Source organism: Mobula hypostoma, chromosome 16 (genome assembly GCF_963921235.1).
Source record: "Mobula hypostoma chromosome 16, sMobHyp1.1, whole genome shotgun sequence".
Taxonomy (NCBI): domain Eukaryota; kingdom Metazoa; phylum Chordata; class Chondrichthyes; order Myliobatiformes; family Myliobatidae; genus Mobula; species Mobula hypostoma.
Genome location: NC_086112.1, coordinates 28,272,356 through 28,294,420, shown reverse-complemented (window position 1 = coordinate 28,294,420; position 22,065 = coordinate 28,272,356). Strand labels below are relative to the sequence as shown.

The window sequence follows — 22,065 nt, the reverse complement described above, 5'->3', positions numbered from 1 at the left end:
ACACTATCATTTTATTCAGAAAAATATGCACAAATGGCTTCACAGAACTACTACTCTATCGGCACACAATTTTGCAAATCACAAGTCAAGACCTCTTATTCTACCCAAATGCCCCCATTTCTGAAAAGGTACTTAAGCAGTAGCATAAACAGTTAAATTATGACTCTAAGCAACTATGGATGATTGCAAACAACAGGTTAGCACTATTTTTCCACACCCATATAATATTCTACATTGGCTTCAGGGGAAACTGGAATGGAGATACAGATAAGATGAACCTTACAAGAGAATCTTACTATTGCTTATCATAGCTTCCCTGACGCCTTGCAACAAGTTACTTCAGATCATAAAAATGAAATTGCAGCCTCCTGGGCTACTTGATTCAGTAACACACAAGAAAGCAAATTTAATAGGCGTTCACGAAACATTCCCAGAGCGTTACCAAGTTACTTGCAATTTTAGTGACTCAACTAACACCCCCACAGTTTTCTTCAAGCAGGACCTTTAAAAACGAACCAAGATGCATTTACTAAGCAAGGCTGACAGAACAAGTTGAATCTATAGAAACTAGACAGCTATGTTTAACCTCGTTTAACAGGTGCATGGTCACCAGGAATAGAAGATATTTGAGTAGAAGCTGGAAGAAATCCCCATTTTAAGTCGAGGTGGGGGGGGCAAAAGCACTAATGAGGTCAAGACAGACAACCTATGTAGGGATATAAGACGGTTAAATAACCCTTTCCACACTACCCCGCCCCTAGTCTCCTCCTCTGTGCATTCATATTCCTGTACACTGACCGTGAACGGTTGTTCGCCGATACTGCCCACTGAGAAACAGCCGTCGCCAGGGTTGACGGCGCCGGTCAGGACCTGATGAAGATTCATTCTTCACTCTCGATGGCAGCGGATAGCTCGGGAGGGAAGTAGCGGGGTCACCCAGCCGGCTCGTTGTCGGCCCCCGGGCTCATCTCAGGCCAGCAACAGTGGCACTCGTCAGAGGGAGGCCGCCAGGCTCGGTCGACACTCGACAATTCTGTTTGCGGTTCAGGTGCGAGTCTCTCCCTCTTCATCGACCCTACTCACAACCCGCACCCGCCATCTTGCTGACACATCCTACTCTCGCGAGAGCTGACGCAGCTGGAAGCGCTCCTAACTGGAGCTGGCGTTGTTATGGAGACGGAAGGCTGCTGGTGGGAGTTACAGAGATGGTGACTCTGGAATAAGTGGAGCGGCCAGGAAAGAAGTCGACCGGGAATTATATTCCCCCCCCCCCCAATTCCAACGTTGTCAATATGTTCTGAGTTGGGGGTTAATTTCCAGGAACTGCTGTCAGCAACCGGAAAAATAACAACCAGCAAGGGCATTTGGAAATAAAAAAATAAATTAGAGATTGGGGACCATTGAACCAACGGGGCCAAGGAGGAGTGTATGCACTGTCAAAATGGTATAAGGAGGGTTCGCCGTAGGAGAGAGAAGATCATGTGATAACATCTTCAGATTTATGTCCGGCTAGAACCAGTTTACTTCACTTTGGACTAGCAGCCTGAAGAGTAATGTCTCTGTTCTCTCAATCTCGTTGGGTAGCTTTCATCCTGGTAATGGTTCAGCTGAAATCTTCTGATTTATCATAGCATTTATCGTGCAGATCAACGAATTTATAACTACTTTCGTTTATAATGCTCTTTTCACAAATTTCCCCATAAAGCTCGTGAGGCTATATTTTAAATGGTAGCCCTTTTAATGGAGTAGAAAATTTTATATTGGAGGGGAAAGGTTCAGAGCAGACTTGAGTTTGAAGGATGCAAAGAGAAGAAAAAAAAACAAAAAGACCACAAATGAAGATTCAAATCACCAAGGATGAGTTGAGAGCAATATCTTCATGGAAACACAGAATTTGGCGTGAACAGCATTAACTGAAGAAAGAGAAATCAGTGGAACAATGGATAGCACAGTAATGTAGTCAGTGGAGAGGGTATCTTGCAACGCCAGTAACCAAGTTCAGTCCTGACCTTGGCTGCTGTCTGTGAGTTTGCACATTCACCCTGTAACCACACGAGTTTCCTTCCTTGTCTCAAAGATGTAGTTTGTAGGATGCTGTAAATTGCCCCTCATACTGTATGTATGTTTGTGATAGAAACTGTGGTGAAATGATGGAAATATGGGGAGAATAAAAATGGAATTAACATGGGATTTGCATTATTGGATGATGGATAGCTGGCATGGTCTTGTTAGGCTGAAGGGCTTGAACTGTGGTGTGTAACTATGATTTTAAGGTTAAAACAGGATACTGAATCTATACTGTGTAACTATGACTTTAAAGATAAAACAGGATACTGGAACTTCGGTATGTCATGACATAAACCATTTTTTTAAAAGTCCTGAAAAATGCCATCTCAAAAATAACAGAGTGAAGCACGGAATGGAGGAAAATATTAACAGAAGTCGTAATTTTTTCTTCCTGATGCATTGATAGCAAATGGATTAAATCAGGCAGAAAGACAACTGGTAGGGTTGACCTTTAGTTCAGGTGGGCAGGAGATTGCCAAGAGAGGATAGGGCAATTTGAAGTTTCAGCCTGCACAGATAACTGGATTAGTTGTTTAGAAATGCTGAGTTGCACAAAAGGCAGTATAGACTTATTCAAAAATTGTCTAAAGATGATTACAGGAGAGTAGGAAGGAAGAATGGGTTAGATTATATGAAAATGTATGTTATATTAAGACACAAGAGACTGCGGATGCTGTATTCTGTAACTGCAATCTGCTGGAGGAACTCAGGGGGTTGAGCAGCATTTGTGAAAGGGAAGAAGTCGTTAATGTTTCAGGTCAAATGTCAGCCACTCCTTTCCCCTCGCAGACACGGGTGGACTGGCTGAATTCCTTCATGGATTAATTATAAGTTTGGGAGAATGTGTTAGATATTCACTGATTTCCATCAGGCTCTTGAACCAGCATGGATATCTTCACTCACGTTCATTACATACTTAATTGTTTCTTTTCTGTATCTGCACAGTTTGCCTTCTTTTGCAAATTGTTTGCTTGCCAGTGTTTGTGTTAGTATTTCACTGATTTCCTATTTGTCCCTAATGTCCTACTCCTTATGAAAAAGTGGTCCAGGTTCTAGACTCCTCAGCCAGGGAAACATCCTCCTATATTCAAACTATCAAGTCCATTAACAATTTTGTGTCTTTCAATGTGATTACTTTTAAACTATGGAGAAGAAAGTTCACTCGACCTTTCATCATACAGAAGACCCATCATTGTAGGCAACAGCCTGCTTAATCTTTGCTGCTTTTGTAAAGTAAATACATTTATTTTAGGACCAAAATTGAATACAAAATTCCAGGCAAGGTATCATCAGGGTACTCTAAAATTGTATAGTAAGATTCTTTTACTCTTATACTTAAATCCTCCAGCAATAAAGCACTAAGTATAATTATCTCCTAAATGCAAGTTGTACTTGCATATCAGCCTTCAGTAATTTATATATAACACACAGGTCCCACTGAAAATCAACAGTCCCCAGATCAGTGCCATTTAAAAATACTCAACATTACTGTACAATTTTCTTTACCGAATAGGCCAAGTTCCATTTTTCTCTATTGCATTCCATCTCCATTTTGTTTCCATTTATTCATGTTGTCCATGTCATCTTAAAGTCTTTTTCTGTTCTCATCACACATTCTTATTGGCTTGGTATTACCAGCACACATGAAATTGCTATCTTTGATGCCAATAGCCAACTCATTGAAGCAACACACATCAAAGTTGCTGGTGAACGCAGCAGGCCAGGCAGCATCTCTAGGAAGAGGTACAGTCGATGTTTCAGGCCGAGACCCTTCGTCAGGACTAACTGAAGGAAGAGTGAGTAAGAGATTTGAAAGTTGGAGGGGGAGGAGGAGATCCAAAATGATAGGAGAAGACAGGAGGGGGAGGGATGGAGCCAACTCATTGATATGGTTCCAATGCAGACAAATCCTCATACACTGTAGTCACCACAAGTCACAGCCTGTCAATCTGAGAAGGACCTAATAATGGGATTTTGTAAATTAGTGCAACAGGATAAGAGCAGCAATGAGAGAAGAATGTGCTGTGAATATGGTACTTTGAGGAATAAAAATGTTATAGGTAGCAGATAAGTATAGATTGGAAGTTCAACTTGGAAGAAAAAAATGTTCTGGGATCACAAATTTATGGAAGGAATGAACAGAACCAAATCAGGATTAGGACATAAAAACAACCAATGCAACAAGACTATGACATAGAAACTTACCCATACTATGGCAATTGATGCAGTGTCACTGTAATACAATCCATGTTGAAAGGTACCATCACCCTTGTCAAGAGGAGGAGTGGGGAAAAATAACATAAAAATGAGGGACCTGTATCACTGTTAGATGGGGGATTACAAGCTTCTGCACAAAGTTGTTGCCCTGAGGCAGGAAGTTCACCAGATCAGATCTGCACTGTACCCTGCTGAAAGTTTTAGTGACAGCTTTGTAGTCTTCAGCAAAATGATCACTTATGTACAGGAGAGAAGAATGGACATTTACCTGCTCCTCTCCAACTAGGAGTAGGCTTTTGACAGACAATCACACATTTTACTGGCTATTTTCTCCAGAATTGAGTGGTGGTGGTAATCTGTAACTGGATACATTAGTTCTACACAGACATCAGTCAAGCAATGGAGTTATACAGCACAGAAAACTATTCAACCTGCTTACCTAAACTAGGCGCATTTTCCTGTGTGTGGCCTGTATCCCTCTAAACCTTACAATCTATGTATCTGTCCAAATGTCTTTAAAGCACTGTAATTTTACTTACTTCTACAAGTTCCTCTCACAATTCATTCTATATACCCACCACCCTCTGTGTGGGAAAACAACGTAGTCCCTCATTTCATCTTTAAATCTTTCTCCTCTCACCTTTGCCCTATGCTTTCTAGTTTTAGACTCCCTTACCATGGGGGGTAAACCCTGTCACAATCTATCTATGCCATTCATAATTTTACAAACCTGTGTAATGTCACCCCTTAGTCTCCTTCACACCAGGGGAATCTGTCTAATCACTCCTTATAACGCAAACCCTCCAGTCCCAGCAAACACCTATGTGAATCTTCTCTGACATCCTTCCTATAGCGGGCTGACCGGAACTACATACAATATCCCAGATGCAGACTTGCCAACCTCTTCTATAATTGTAACGTGATGTTCTCACCACCTGTATTAATGCCCCAAATAATGAAGGCAGGTGTGCCATATGCCCCCTTACCACCCTGTCCACCCACTTTCAATGAACTGTGTACTTGTACCCCTACTGCTTCTGTTCAACAATGCTTCCCAGGAATCTGCCAGTCACTCTCTATGTCCTGCACTGATGTCACTTCGTACTTGTCTTAATAAAGTCCATCTGCCAATCTTTTACCCTCAGTACAAAGCCCAGCTGGTTGGAAGTGGTATAAATCTGGTTTGGAGCTGTCGGGCTATCAGCAAGAACAGGCTACTGTGAACAGATAAAGTGAACCTACCTCAGTGATTATTGTCCAGTAGCACTTACATCCACTGTGATGAAATGCTTTCAGAGGTTGGCCATAAAACACATCAACTCCTGCCTGAGGAGTGGCTTGGATCCACTCCAATTTGCCCACCGTCACAACAGGTCGATAACAGAGAGCCATTTCATTGGCTCATCACCCAGCTCCGGACATTTGGACAACGAAGATGCATACATCAGGATGCCCATCATTAACTACAGCTCAGCATTATCATTCCCTCAAAACTAATCTCTAAGCTCCAAGACTTAAGTGTCAGTATCTCCCTGTGCAACTGAATCCATGATTTCCTCATTTGCAGACCCGTCAGTATGGATTAACAACATTTCCTCCACAATCACCAGCAGTACACCTGCACCACAAGGCTATGTGCTTAACCCTCTGCTCTACTAGCTTAATGACTGTGACTAATTTTATCTCGTTGCATAGAAAATATTTAATAGGTATGAACAATATTTAATAGGTGCTCCTTTGGCTAGCATGAGGGGAGACTGCCATTAAGCCAAGAAGGGAGATGTAAGCAAGAGAATAACAAATACATAATGACAGAATAAAAAGTAGAAATATCATGTCATCAGCACCGGTCAAAAGAAAACACAACACCCAAACAACTTTTTCAATTCCCGAACTAACTGCGGCACAGTCACTAGTCCCCGTTTCTGCAGGATCTATGCGCCCCCTGATGGTCACAATCCCGTATTGCAGGCAATGCCCGCAGATGCGACCTGACACGCCGCACCCTCTGCCGGGCGCCTGATCTCCTTCTGTGTCTGCTGGTGCGGGACGAGCCCTCGCTTCTGGTCAACATGGATCCCGAGAGGGCGAGAGGCGAGGCAGCCGCAGACTCGGAAGGTGGGCGGTCCAGTGCAGTCTGCGCGGAGGAAGAACAAAACGTTCTGCAGGAACTGTCAAAGTTGCCGGTGGAGGGGGCGGGGAAAAGGCCGACATGCTCCAGATGCAGGTACGGTACTTAACCCGAAAAAAAGAGAACCACGCGGGTAGTGTGGGGCCCGAGTGGCAGCTACAGCCCGGCCTCGGTCACCTGGACTTTACAGCCAGGTACAACGTTAAGTGGCGGATGACATTGATCTCCTTCAGTTCGATTGTCTTATGAATTTAAAGTTCATTTAATGTTCTCTCCGTTCCCGAGGACTGTTGTTGGAATGCAGCGTTTTTCATTACGGAAACACTTCTGAAGTACCGCTGCCCTTTCTCCTCAAGGTTTCATTCCCCAGTGCCCTGCGGGGTGCTCATTTGATTGACAGGACAACTCTTGCATTATTGGTCGCCACAGACACTACGTGAAGTTTCCTTATCCGGCGAAGTCCTGTTGCGCTCCAGTCCAACACCCTGTGCTTTTGTATTCATTCACTCCGCGTATTAAGATCATGTGTCTTAATGCAATATTCTTTACGTGCACCTTTTCACCATCCTACCATTCTAGTAAACTCACTGATACCACCCTTAGAAATAAACTCGTCCTTAACTTGATTTTTTTTTCAACACGAGGTGCTGCAAATGCTGGAAATGTTGAGCAATGCCCACAAAATGCTGGAGGGATTTAGCGAGTTAGGCAGCATTAACGGAGGGAACCAAAACCCTTCATCAGTCATGGCACAGAATGTCTATTGTTTATTCTTCCCCCCTCCCCACACACACACACAGATTCTGCCTGCCTGACTTGCTGAGTTCTTGTATTTTGTGTGAGCAGCTTGTCTTATTTTTGCCTTTTGTTTGCTCTGTATATCTTGCATCCCACATTCTTATTCGTCCCCAGACCCATACATATTATCACAATACACCGTGCAAGCATAAACAAACAAAAATGACTTGAGTCAAAGAATAATTTGATAATTGATGTTACTGATCTTCGTCAAGAGAGTTTATGAGGAGAGTCTGAGGGGTGGATTTCCCATAATGCAAAGCTGCATCAAAAACGCAAGTTGAAAAAAAAGTTTGTTAACTTTTAGCATACATTTTAGATATTTATTATATAATTTAATTTATTTAAATAAAAATAAATAAATAGGAAAGCAGATTTTTTTTGTATCGCAAGAGAATTAACAGTTATGGGGAAAAGGAAGGTGAGTCAACTCCAGATCAGCTGTGATCATATTGAGTGGCAGAGCAGGTCTGACGGGCCGGATGACCTACTTCTACTCCTTTCTGATGTTCCTGTGCTCTTATTCAATGAAAGCAAATTTTGTTCCATATCTCAACATTTTGTTTAGTGATTTGTGAATTTTTTTAAGGGCGAATTCACCATTTTAGTATCTACTTCTGTAGATTAACATCCAGAAAATGTCATCATGGTACAGTTGCACTTCAGTGATACTGAAGACTTATCAGTGAACAGTTATCGATCCTTAATTGGTATGTGAGATTTGCCAAACTGTGATCAGCATGGGGAATCTCGTCCATTTCCACTACTTAGTTCAAGATGCTGAGGCTTAGTTTTGCTGAAATGAATTAACTGGAAAAAAATATATATCAGGATCATACTGCTCTCAGTAAAAATTCACAGAAAACAGGTGAATGCAGATGAGTCACTTGCAAAATATGAATCTGTTGAATATGAAACTCCACATGCTATGGAGTTTGGCAACTGATGTACTTACTAAAAGCTTTATACATTGGGAAAGGGGAAAGTACACATTGTAGAGGATGGTGCCATGGGATAGACAACAGTGATCAAAGGGCAGATAAAATGTGTAGTGATACAGTGCTTACTGAGGTAGAGTTCATAAAGTACATGAAGACTCAGAAGTTGGGACTGTGATGCAAGTAATAGTTTGCTTTTATGATTCATGCCTGATATGTGGGAAAGGCTATGATAAATAATGATATTTGAAATGTGTTTTTCTTGATCTGATTTTAACACAAGTAGCTGTGTGGGAATACAGAAGTTTTTGTTGTTGAACATGTCAAGATTCTTTAACAGGCTAGTGTTTTATTTTTGTCAAAAACGTGGAGATTCATTACAGCACCACTCGATGCTTCACCACCAAACAAGCTCAACACCTTTTCTGCCGGCTTTGAAAGGGTGAATAAAACTACACCTATGAGAATCCTTGCAGCACCCAGTGACCCTCTGATCTCCGTTTCGGGGGCCGATGTCAGCTGTCTTTCGGAAGGGAGAACCCTCGCAAATTGGCATGCCCAGTGGAGTGCCTGGTAAGACTTTGAAAACCTGTGCCAACCAACTGGTGGTGTTTTTCAAAGCTAGTTTCAATCTTTCATTGCTATAGTTGGAAGTCCCCACCTACTTCAAAAAGGCAACAATTATACCAGCGCCCAAGAAGAGCACTGTGAGCTACCTTAATGACTATCATCCAGTAGCACTCACATCTATGGTGATGAAATGTATTGAGAGGTTGGTCATGGTAGAATCAACTCCTGCCTCAGCAAGGACCTGGACCCACTGCAACTTGCCTATCACCACAATTGGTCAACGGCGGTTGCAATCTCATTGGCTATCCTCATGGCCTTGAATCACCCGGATAATGCAAATACCTATGTCAGGATGCTGTTTATTGACTGCAGCTCAGCATTTAATTCCTACAGTCCTGATCGAAAAGTTACAGAACTTGGGCCTCTGTACCTCCCTCTGCAACTGGATCCTTGACTTCCTAACCTGAAGATCACAACCTGTGCAGATTAGAAATAACATCCCGACTTGCTGATAATTAACATTGGCACACCTCAGGGATGTGTGCTTAGCCCACTGCTCTACACCCTCTACACCCATGCCTGTGACTAGACGCAGCTCAAAGATCGTTTATAAATTTGCTGATTATACAACCATTGTTGGCAGAATCTCAGATGGTGTCGAGAAGGCGTACAGGAGTGAGATATACCAGCTAGTTGAGTGGTGTCGTAGCAACAACCTTGCACTCATTGAAAGTAAGACTATTGAGCTGTTTGTGGATTTCAGAAAGGGTAAGACAAGGGAACACACACCAGTCCTCATAGAGGGACCAGAAGCGGAGAGAGTGAGCAGTTTTAAGTTCCTCTGGGTGTTAATATCTCTGAGGACCTAACTTGTTTCCAACATATAGATGCAGCAATAAAGAGGGCAAGACAGCAGCTATATTTCATTAGGAGTTTGAGGAGATTTGGTATGTCACCTAAGACACTCACAAATTTCTACAGAAGTACCATGGAGAGCATTCTAACTGGCTGCATCACTGTCTGGTGTGGAGGGACAGGATCGAAGTAAGCTGCAAAGAGTCGTAAATTTCGTCAGCTCCATCATGGGCACTCACCTCCGTCGTATCCAAGACATCTTCAAGTAGCGGTGGCTCAAAAAAGCAGTGCCCATCGTTAAGGACGTCCACCACCCAGGACATTCCCTCTTCTCATTGTTACCAGCTGGAAGGTGGTACAGAAGCCTGAAGGCACATACTCAGCAATTCAGGAACAGCTTCTTCCCGTTTGCCATCCGATTTTTGAATGGTCATTGAACCCATGAACCCATAACTTATTATTTCTGTTTTGCACTACTTAATTTAACTATTTAATATATACACTTTCTTTTATTCTGCATTATCATGCATTGTACTGCTTCTGCAATGTTAACAGATTTCATGACATATGGCGGTGATATTAAACCTGACTCTGATTCTGCTTCTTATTGATGAAACAACTTAGAATGGAATACTGTACTGCTTTAGGTTCAGGGAGCAAATCGGGTTGCCATTGTCTTTTAAGAGTTGTTGAATGATACATGTACCAAGTGATAAGGTTTGCTACTTGGTTAAAGTTTTAGTTGAGGGTTTGGTGAGTGCGGTGAAGTAGGAGTTTAAGGTGAACCAAACAATCTGCCGTATCAGTAACAGAGATTAATTTAATGGTATAATTTTGAATTATATTTTAATACCCTTCATATTTTGAAAGCATTTTTGTTCCGGATTTGCTACCAAACTATTTTAAAATAGTATTGTTTTTCCAGTTTTGTTTTATTTCTGTCTCTTTCCATTGTTGGTAGATGTTTGCTTTTTGAGTTGCGGTTTTCATAATTATCATTTAGTGATTAATTTTCCCACCTATTAACCTTTTGTTAGTAAGTTGCATGCTAATTCCCATTTTGTGATCAAATTGGATAAAATCTTGTGTGATTGTTATGGACATGGAGAGTGATTGTTCTTCAATAATTCCTCCATAAATAAATACAGGTCGAGGACTTACTTACTGCCCATTACGCTGCGGGCATTTAAGGCAGAAATGAAGGTCCTCCAAGTCCAGTTGTGTTCAGGGCTTCCTTCGACAAGCTAGTAGCTTCCTCTCAGGTTTTACTACGTACTGTTAGTCATGCAAGTCCCAGGTGGAGACTCAGGAATACCATCACACTCAGATGCAGAAAGATCCTTCATTGCTGTTTCCGTAACAATTTTGTTTTACCAGCCAGGGGTTGTTAGCCCTGAACTGAACCTCTGAACGTGGAGGACTGGTGGACCACACTTAGTCTGGCCTCTACCCTTTGACCTGTTGGCATGGGTGACCCTACCAAGAACCAAAGCATGAAGCCTTGACTCCAGCCGCCAAATCTCAATAAGGCTGTGGTCCTCTTGGAATACCCCTTATCCAAAATTCCAAAATCTGAAGTTTTTTCTTGGATGCTGACATGACATGACAAATGGAAAATCCTACAAGATGCTGGAAAGGTTCGCAGATGATGTGCACTCTGAAAATGACCTCAGATAATGTAATAAACAGAAGTTACTGATAAATAGAGGAACACTGCATAAAGCAAAAAATGATCTCAATTGTTATTGAAAGAGTGGATTCATCAGCGTCAGAGTGAACATATGCTGCTTAATGGTATGCCGATCATGAAACAAGCAAAGATCTGACATGATGAACTGAAAATTCAAGGTAATTGTGAATATTCAGCAGGCTAGTTGTAAGAAATGTACAACATTAAATTTTTAGGGATTTGTGGTGATGAAACATCTGCTGATCGTGAAGCAGCAGAGAAATTCATTGATGAGTTTGCCAAGTTCGTCGCTGATGAAAATCCAAAATCTAACTCAGGGGTCCCCAACCTTTTTTGCACTGCAGACTGGTTTAATATTGACAATATTCTTGCGGACCGGCCGACCGGGGCGGGAGGGGCGGGTAGAGTTGCCAACGGACAAGAGTAGCAGTCAAATACATTGTTTACCCAGAGAAAGACTACCATGACCATGAAGCCTTGCGTGGGCACCAGTGCGCATGCGTGACCTGCACATGCGTGTACCTGCTGACTTATATCCCTGCAAATTGTTTCTGGTGATTCTGTCCGGGGGTGGGGGTGAGGTGATGTTAATCACGAGGAGAATATCGGTGATAAGTGGCTAATACACTCAATTTCGTTTCTAAAATGGTTTATCTAACGCATTTAATTTTAAACACACAGCGCATACTTTCCTCGCATGAATATAGTGAGAAGTCAATTATCAGGGGAACTTGAAGTAAGTGTTGAACGAACGTCCAGTAGAAGTGGTAGAGGCAGGTTCGGTATTATGATTTAAAGAAAAATTGGATAGGTATGTGGATAGGAAAGGAATGGAAGGTTATGGGCTGAGTGCAGGTCGGTGGGACTAGGTGAGAGTAAGCATTCGGCACAGACTAGAAAGGCCGGGATGGCCTGTTTCCGTGCTGCAATTGTTATACGGTTATATAAGTAAGTCAATAGCATCATAACATTTTAAGTAACATTTGGATACTAAACACACAGCACATATTTTCCCCGTATGAACATATAAAATCATTGCAACACACCAGTATTGCTGAATCAGTGGGAGCCCTGGGTTTGTTTTCCTGCAACAAGACGGTCCCATTGAGAGGTGATGGGTGACAGCGATACTCGAAGGGGGTTCCATGTGTCCAGTCTATTCCGCAATTTAGTTTTCGTTGCATTCATTGCGGAAAACTCCGCTTTGCAGAAATATGTTGGAAATGGAAGCAACGTTTTCAGTGCTTTCGTAGCTATCTCAGGATATTTAGCTTTGACTTTGATCCAGAATGCCGGCAGAGATGTTATGTCAAACATACTTTTCAGCCCGCCGTCATTTGCAAGCTCGGGGAGTTGATCTCCTTCCCGAGCTGACACGGATGATGCGCGGGTCATGACCTTGCATGCATTCAAGCTCAACACTGCATGACAGGGAATGAGGAAGGGTGCAGCTGACTCATATCGTTTCATATTTCCAAATCATATTGTTTCCTCACAGCCCGATAGCGCATGCTTTGTGGCCCGGTGGTTGGGGACCGCTGATCTAATTGAATAGCTGCGTCAGTACATATGTGCGATGAACAATTGTAAAACAATGATTACTTACTGGTGGCCAAGGTAGTGATAGCTATTAAAAATATTATATAAAACTACCCTCAGAGTACATGTATAAGCTGTACATGTAATGTAAATAGATTTTGTGTTTAGAGGGGTCCCATGCCCACATACAGGTTTCCCCCGCCATCCGAAGGTAGAGCGTTCCTATGAAACGCTTCGTAAGCCGGAATGTCGTAAAGTGAATAAGGAATTACCATTTATTTATATGGGAAAATTTTTTGAGCGTTCCCAGACCCAAAAAATACCCTACAAAATCATGCCAAATAACACATAAAACTTAAAATAACAGTAACATATAGTAAAAGCAGGAATGATATGATAAATACACAGAATATATAAAGTAGAAATACTTTTCAGCACTGTCTAGCGCAGCGAAAATCTCACGGCACAAGCGCTCTCGGGAGAAACACTCTCTCCAGTAACCTTTAAGCTATGAAGCTGCCAAATCATACCAAATAACGCATAAAAATGCACAGCCTATATAAAGTAGAAATAATGTACAGTAGCCAAACTCACTATTGCCGTATTTATTGTTGATGGTTCGAAGCCTTTAAAATCGTTCGCTGCTTCAGGACTCAGTTTCCTCCAAACGCTAGTTCTCATCAAGACTGTTAGCCTATCGAGAGCATCTCCAATGTTGGCGATTGCCAATTTTATATTGTATTCTTTCCAGATCTCTCGCAAAGACGCTTCAGAGTTGCCCTCTCTGTCAATGGTACTTACAATAAAACACATCACCTTTTCTGTATAGTAAGCCTTAATTGTGGCTATTAGGCCTTGGTCGCACGGCTGCAGCAATGATGTCGTATTCAGCGGTAAGAACGCAACACGAATATTACCGCCATACTCGGTAATGCCAGGTGGATGAGCAGCACAATTATCAACTATCACAAGACATGTATTATCGAGGTTATTTTCTCTACAGTATTTTTCAACAAAAGGACTAACATATCCACTCATGTACTCAGAAAAAAGCACTTGGGTATTCCAACCACTTGGATGTGAATGGAGCACAACGGGAAGTGTTTTCTTATCAACGCCTTTAAGTGCCCTCGGATTTTCTGAATGGTACACTAGTAGAGGCTTAAGGACAGCATCGTCAGTGGCGTTAATAATAGGCATTAGGGTAAACCTGTCCTTCGATGCCTTGTGTCCCTTAGCCTGCTTTTCTTCTATCGAAATAAATGTCTTGCTTGGCAATTTTTTCCAATAAATTGCAGTTTCGTCACAGTTAAACACTTGCTTATACGGAAAACCAAACGCCATTTCTCTCTGCATATAAATAATGTGAATGGTGGACGCAGGCAAGTTCAGTATGTGAACAATGTCCTTACTTCGTTCACCACGATCAAAAGGCTTAATTAGGTCTAGTTTTACGCTACGTGCAACACCCTTACAGGCTCCTTCAGGCTTTTCTGATACCTTAGAACTCATCTTCCTAACGGATGCACAAAAAAAATCGACATAAAGTACCGTGTTTAAGGAACGGCGGCTGCCACGGCTGGAATGCAGTTCTGAGGGAGGAGCTTGGCTGCTCGGGGCGCGCTGCCTTTTCCCATAACAGTGAAAACACTTTCTGTTAGCGAAAGCAGGTAACTAATATAGGTCTTTCGTAACAGTGAAGTGTCGTAAAGCGAACGTTCGGAAAACAGGGGCTACCTGTATCTCATAATGTAGATGCAAATATTAAAAAAAATCCAAAAAGTCTGAAGTCTGAAACACTTCCACCCAAGCATTTTAGATAAAGGACGCTCAACCTGTAATTTCTTTTATATTTGCGGATTTTTAAGCGGTATGTGAATTGAAACTATGGTTGTTAGATTTTCAGAAATCTAAAACAAATATAGCTGAATTAAAAACATATTCAACAATGATAGAGTCATGGAATCATACAGCATGAAAACAGACTCTTCAGTCCATCAAGTGCATGCCAATCATCAAATAATCATCTGCACTAATCTCCTTTACCAGCCCTTGGCTTACATATTTACATTTCTACCTGATTGAATTACGTGCCAGGGTAATTTTCAACATTGTGTGAGTCTCTGCTCCTACCATCATCTTAGACAATGTGTCCCAGATTCCAACGGACCCTCAGGATTAAAGCAACACACATCAAAGTTGCTGGTGAACGCAGCAGGCCAAGCAGCATCGGTAGGAAGAGGTGCAGTCGACGTTTCAGGCCGAGACCCTTCGTCAGGACTAACTGATGGAAGAGTGAGTAAGGGATTTGAAAGTTGGAGGGGGAGGGGGAGATCCAAAATGATAGGAGAAGACAGGAGGGGGAGGGATAGAGCCAAGAGCTGGACAGGTGATAGGCAAAAGGGGATACGAGAGGATCATGGGACAGGAGGTCCGGGAAGAAAGACAAGGCGGGGGGGGGGACCCAGAGGATGGGCAAGGGGTATATTCAGAGGGACAGAGGGAGAAAAAGGAGAGTGAGAGAAAGAATGTGTGCATAAAAATGAGTAACAGATGGGGTACGAGGGGGAGGTGGGGCCTTAGCGGAAATTAGAGAAGTCGATGTTCATGCCATCAGGTTGGAGGCTACCCAGACGGAATATAAGGTGTTGTTCCTCCAACCTGAGTGTGGCTTCATCTTTACAGTAGAGGAGGCCGTGGATAGACATATCAGAATGGGAATGGGATGTGGAATTAAAATGTGTGGCCACTGGGAGATCCTGCTTTCTCTGGCGGACAGAGCGTAGATGTTCAGCAAAGCGGTCTCCCAGTCTGCGTCGGGTCTCGCCAATATATAAAAGGCCACATCGGGAGCACCGGACGCAGTATATCACCCCAGTCGACTCACAGGTGAGGTGTTGCCTCACCTGGAAGGACTGTTTGGGGCCCTGAATGGTGGTAAGGGAGGAAGTGTAAGTGCATGTGCAGCACTTGTTCCGCTTACACGGATAAGTGCCAGGAGGGAGATCAGTGGGGAGGGATGGGGGGGACGAATGGACAAGGGAGTTGTGTAGGGAGCGATCCCTGCGGAATGCAGAGAGACGGGGGGAGGGAAAGATGTGCTTAGTGGTGGGATCCCGTTGGAGGTTGCGGAAGTTACGGAGAATAATATGTTGGACCCGGAGGCTGGTGGGGTGGTAGGTGAGGACCAGGGGAACCCTATTCCTAGTGGGGTGGTGGGAGGATAGAGTGAGAGCAGATGTACGTGAAATGGGGGAGATGCGTTTAAGAGCAGAGTTGATAGTGGAGGAAGGGAAACCCCTTTCTTTAACAAAGGAAGACATCTCCCTCGTCCTGGAATGAAAAGCCTCATCCTGAGAGCAGATGCGGCGGAGACGGAGGAATTGCGAGAAGGGGATGGCGTTTTTGCAAGAGACAGGGTGAGAAGAGGAATAGTCCAGATAGCTGTGAGAGTCAGTAGGCTTATAGTAGACATCAGTGGATAAGCTGTCTCCAGAGACAGAGACAGAAAGATCTAGAAAGGGGAGGGAGGTGTCGGAAATGGACCAGGTAAACTTGAGGGCAGGGTGAAAGTTGGAGGCAAAGTTAATAAAGTCAACGAGTTCTGCATGCGTCCAGGAAGCAGCGCCAATGCAGTCGTCGATGTAGTGAAGGAAAAGTAGGGGACAGATACCAGAATAGGCACGGAACATAGATTGTTCCACAAACCCAACAAAAAGGCAGGCATAGCTAGGACCCATACGGGTGCCCATAGCTACACCTTTAGTTTGGAGGAAGTGGGAGGAGCCAAAGGAGAAATTATTAAGAGTAAGGACTAATTCCGCTAGACGGAGCAGAGTGGTGGTAGAGGGGAACTGATTAGGTCTGGAATCCAAAAAGAAGCGTAGAGCTTTGAGACCTTCCTGATGGGGGATGGAAGTATATAAGGACTGGACATCCATGGTGAAAATAAAGCGGTGGGGGCCAGGGAACTTAAAATCATCGAAAAGTTTAAGAGCATGACAAGTGTCACGAACATAGGTCGGAAGGGATTGAACAAGGGGTGATAAAACAGTGTCGAGGTATGCAGAAACGAGTTCGGTGGGGCAGGAGCAAGCTGAGACAATAGGTCGGCCAGGACAGGCAGGTTTGTGGATCTTGGGTAGGAGGTAGAAACGGGAAGTGCGGGGTGTGGGAACTATAAGGTTGGTAGCAGTGGATGGGAGATCCCCTGAGCGGATAAAGTCAGTGATGGTGTGGGAGACAATGGCCTGGTGCTCCTTAGTGTGGTCACGATCGAGGGGTAAATAAGAGGAGGTATCCGCGAGTTGTCGCTGTGCCTCGGCAAGGTAGAGGTCAGTACGCCAGACTACAACAGCACCCCCCTTATCGGCGGGTTTAATAATAAGGTTAGGATTAGTGCGGAGGGAGTGGAGAGCAGAGCGTTCCGAAGGAGTGAGGTTGGAATGGGGACAAGGTGCGGTGAAGTCGAGACGGTTGATGTCCCGTCGGCAGTTAGCGATAAAGAGATCCAGAGCAGGCAGAAGACCAGAGTGGGGTGTCCATGAAGAAGAGGAGGGTTGAAGACGGGAGAAGGGGTCATCGGTGGGGCTGGAAGAGTCCTTGCCGAAGATGTAGGCTCGGAGATCTGCTCTCACTCCATCCTCCCGCCACCCCACTAGGAATAGGGTTCCCCTGGTCCTCACCTACCACCCCACCAGCCTCCGGGTCCAACATATTATTCTCCGTAACTTCCGCCACCTCCAACGGGATCCCACCACTAAGCACATCTTTCCCTCCCCCCCCCCCCGCATTCCGCAGGGATCGCTCCCTACACAACTCCCTTGTCCATTCGTCCCCCCCATCCCTCCCCACTGATCTCCCTCCTGGCACTTATCCGTGTAAGCGGAACAAGTGCTACACATGCCCTTACACTTCCTCCCTTACCACCATTCAGGGCCCCAAACAGTCCTTCCAGGTGAGGCAACACTTCACCTGTGAGTCGACTGGGGTGATATACTGCATCCGGTGCTCCCGATGTGGCCTTTTATATATTGGCGAGAGCCGACGCAGACTGGGAGACCGCTTTGCTGAACATCTACGCTCTGTCCGCCAGAGAAAGCAGGATCTCCCAGTGGCCACACATTTTAATTCCACATCCCATTCCCATTCTGACATGTCTATCCACGGCCTCCTCTACTGTAAAGATGAAGCCACACTCAGGTTGGAGGAACAACACCTTATATTCCGTCTGGGTAGCCTCCAACCTGATGGCATGACCATCGACTTCTTTAACTTCCGCTAAGGCCCCACCTCCCCCTCGTTACTCATTTTTATGCACACATTCTTTCTCTCACTCTCCTTTTTCTCCCTCTGTCCCTCTGAATATACCTCTTGCCCATCCTCTGGGCCCCCCCCTTGTCTTTCTTCCCGGACCTCCTGTCCCATGATCCTCTCGTATCCCCTTTTGCCTATCACCTGTCCAGCTCTGGCTCTATCCCTCCCCCTCCTGTCTTCTCCTATCATTTTGGATCTCCCCCTCCCCCTCCAACTTTCAAATCCCTTACTCACTCTTCCTTCAGTTAGTCCTGACAAAGGGTCTCGGCCTGAAACGTCGACTGCACCTCTTCCTATAGATGCTGCTTGACCTGCTGCGTTCACCAGCAACTTTGATGTGTGTTGCTTGAATTTCCAGCATCTGCAGAATTCCTGTTGTTTGCCTCAGGATTAAAAGTTATTTCTTGAATCCCCTCTAATTCTGCTTTTCTTAAATGAATGCACTCTAGTTTTAGATACCTGTCAGGCAAAGTATTATTCTTATCCATCCTTTCATCTGCCCCTTATGATTTAGTATTCTTCAGTCAGGTTCCCCTCTGAGTCTGCCCCACTCCAAGGAAAACAGATCACCTTCTTTAATCTCTCTGAATGAAATTGGTTCATCACAGACAAACCCTGGTGAATATCCTCAACACTCTTTCCAGTGCTAGCACATCCTTACTATAGTGTGGTACAGAACTACATTGTAGTACACTATACTGTAGAATAGAACTACAAACAACGGTGGTCCAACCAATCTTTTACACCATCACTTCCCAGCCTTTGTATTCAGTATACTGGTTAGTGAAGGCAAGTATCTCCTATGTCTTATTCACCACCTTTCTATCTGTGCTGCCACCATTAGGTATCTTTATGGTGTATTGCAAGGTGCTTTTGTTCCTCAAGGTTCTCGCCATTTGTTGAGTAAGTCTAGTCTTGTTTAATCCTCCCAAAATGCATCCTCTCAGACCAAGTTATCAATGCAGTAGATTCCAGTAATTGGGCCATTGGTTAAATGGGGCAGCCACTTATTTGGGATGATTCCTAAAGAACAAAAACAAATTGGGAACATAGCCAGAATTTCCTTTACATGATGAATTTGTTTGGGATTTTATGACGCCTAAACAGAACAGGAGACTGTTGCCGAACGTTTTCTAACTAGCATCAGTTGTGTACACATCATGTGACACTACACCATGCTTAGTGTGGTCAGTTTTTAAATAGTTTTAGTTGTGTGTTTTTGTTCAAAAAGCAGTAACTTTAGTTAGAGAGAAATAAGCAGAAAGACAATTCAAAAATTTTGCCCTCTGTAGTTTCAAACATTCAAACTTGGAAATGCCAGAAATGGCTGGGAGTGAAAATGATTTTATTAATACAGTGACAATGAAACTATTTCACTACTTCAACAAGTTAGGAACTATGAAGAATTTGAAGGTCTCGACAATCATCTTGAATGTTACCTTTGATCCCCACTTGGACACTCAGCAGTCATCTGTGGCTCCAGGAAGCTGTTTGTGAACAACCGTGGCCACACTGTGATACACCGCTTCGACAGCAGGCCAGTTGAGGATAGCCAGCAGGTCTCATACCCCAGTGAGATAGGTGTCTGTCCTAGCATGCACCGTCAGCTCCAGCACACTAGGTGGATGTGATCTACAGTGAGATCCAACAGCCAGGAAGGTGGATATGCAGTGCTAGGTGGCGAGTGAAGGGCATAGCAGGGCACAGAAGATGTCGTGGTCATCCACTGCAACCTGGGAAGACTCCAGTTGCGATGTCTACTCATCCCACTAGGCCCGGAATTCTGAGGTCGAGGGAGTTGAACTACCCTAGTGTAACGGCTTTTCACTTTAAAAACTCTTCCGCACTGGTTTCCTGTCACCATTGGATACAATGGACAACCACCAGTAGTTCTGGTGGTGTTCTAATTTGTTCTATATTTCATATTTCATAAATGTACTATATTTCATAGTACATTGTTAAATGGCAGTTTTGTCCTTTTTATACTTTTTTTTAATTATCTCCATGAAACTTCAGATAATTGGGACATTTGCTTAATTTGGCCAAAATGTAATGGTTCCGATGTGTCCCAATTAACCAGATTCCACTGTATCATAACTTAGCCTCAGGCTACTCTCCTTACTGTCATGAATACCAACAAAGTTTGCATGATCTGCAAATCTATCATGCCTTGCACGCACTCATGCAAATTATAAATGTTTATAGCAAACAGTATTGTCTCAGCATTGATCTCTGCGCTACAACACTAACCACAGGCTTCTAATCACAAGAATTACCCTCCACCATTGCCATCTAATTCCAGTTACCAAGATAATTCTGCTAACTTGCCTTGTATCCCATGAGCTCTTTTGGACCAGTCTCCCATATTGTGCCTTATCAAAATTCTTGCTAGAAGTTCATCTACCAATATCCCCCGGGATCAATAAAGTTTGACTATGACTATTGTGACGAAAGTACACATAGACTAAGATATTGACTGTCCTGTGCTATCACCAGTGGGATCAACAGTTGATCTGCCACCTGACTTCAGGAGAGAGAGAGATAAGTAAAGACAATGGAGCAGCATTTGGAAATGTTAATGAAGAGACGGGAGAGCTTAACGGAAGGAGACAGCGGTCTGGGAATTGTCAAGACTGGCTCCTCTTTGAACCCTGAACTGTTTGAAGTGATGGACAGGCGATACCCCAGCAGGGGGATAAAAAGGGATAGGTTCGCTAAGGCAAGACACACACGACACCCCAAGGTAACGAGACCCTGGAAGTGGTGCGCCTCCCACAAGTCGGTGGGAGTTTTGGTGGGCCGGTTGCGGGACCAAGCCATAGACGCACAGGGTGGAAAGGAACGATCGGCGGGAACCTGGTGTGTGTCCGCCCTTGCCTGGGTGCCAGGTTCACCGCAGAGAAACGATCGTATCTGGAAACGGAGGGGTCACAGTCGGTGACCTCAGAAGACATTACAAAGGGCTCGCCCGAAAGCTGACTGCGAGAAATATCAAAGGTCTGTGTGGAAGCCGTTTGAATATTCATTCGCTTTTGCTCTCTCTCTCCTCCTCCCCCCGTCCATCGCCACGGCAGTGATTACTGTGAACTGAACTCAACTCAATTGAACTGAACTTTGCGTCACTTTGAAACTGCTCATTTACCCCTAGACGACGATAGAGCTTGATTGATCCTGTTATCCTAATTCTGTGTACATGTGTGTTTATCATTGCTGAACTGTTGCATTTATATCCTTACTCATAACACTATGATTACATGAATTGATCCGTTCTCATCAACACACATTGTTGTCATTTTGGAAAATGCAACTGAATAATAGTATAATTGTGAATTATGTTTATAATATCCTTTCTTCATTCTCCTGCACCCTACTTTTCCTGCATTCTCTTTTAAGTACTGAGTGCTTCAGAATGAGTTGCAAAGATTTACAAAATGTTTACGTTTGTCTGTGAAAAATATATGAAGTTAAGTAATATGTTAAGGTAACATGTATAATTTTTTATTGGTAAGTATCTCTGCCACATTATAGTATTCTGGAGTTGTTTGTTTAGGTAACTTTTTAAACTTTTGCTCTGTCATTTACAACTTCATTCAATCTTCCACAATTTAAAAAAATTTATTGTGGAGTTGTTCGGGAAACATACATAAAATATTTTAATAAGTTGCAAACTATCAATAATTAAACAACAGTAACATTTCATAGCACAAAGGTTCACTGATCGCAATAACTTATTATTTTGCAAATAAAAAGCAGTCCTTTAAATCCTGAAGAAGAGTCTTGGCCTGGAATGTTGACTGCTTATTCATTTCCATACATGCTGCCTGATCTGCTGAGTCCCTCCAGCATTTTGTGTGTGTTGATCTGGATTTCCAGCAGCTGCAGAATTTCTTTTGTCCTTTGAATATAGTACCTATTTTTCATTAGAGCCTTCAAAAAGTTGAAGG

At 43.5% G+C, this 22,065-nt stretch overlaps 2 protein-coding genes across 6 annotated transcripts in view; one reads left to right on the top strand and one right to left on the bottom strand.

Annotated features, from left to right (window-relative positions):
- Positions 1 to 1,327, bottom strand: part of dmxl1 (Dmx-like 1) — a 201,695-nt gene extending 200,368 nt beyond the window's left edge. For 3 of the 5 annotated variants that reach the window (XM_063068698.1, XM_063068696.1, XM_063068697.1), the window contains exon 1: positions 799 to 1,326. In XM_063068698.1, the coding sequence (XP_062924768.1) occupies positions 799 to 885 (87 nt within the window). In that variant the 5' untranslated portion in view covers positions 886 to 1,326. Of the gene's footprint in view, positions 1 to 798 lie in introns of all 5 variants that reach the window. The other 2 variants (XM_063068695.1, XM_063068699.1) reach the window with 2 other exon arrangements.
- Positions 1,328 to 5,403: 4,076 nt separating this feature from the next.
- dtwd2 (DTW domain containing 2) overlaps positions 5,404 to 22,065 on the top strand; it is a 143,205-nt gene continuing 126,543 nt past the window's right edge. Inside the window, exon 1 of the mRNA XM_063069169.1 lies at positions 5,404 to 6,511. Coding sequence (XP_062925239.1) covers positions 6,357 to 6,511 — 155 coding nt within the window. The 5' untranslated portion in view covers positions 5,404 to 6,356. The remainder of the gene's footprint in view (positions 6,512 to 22,065) is intronic.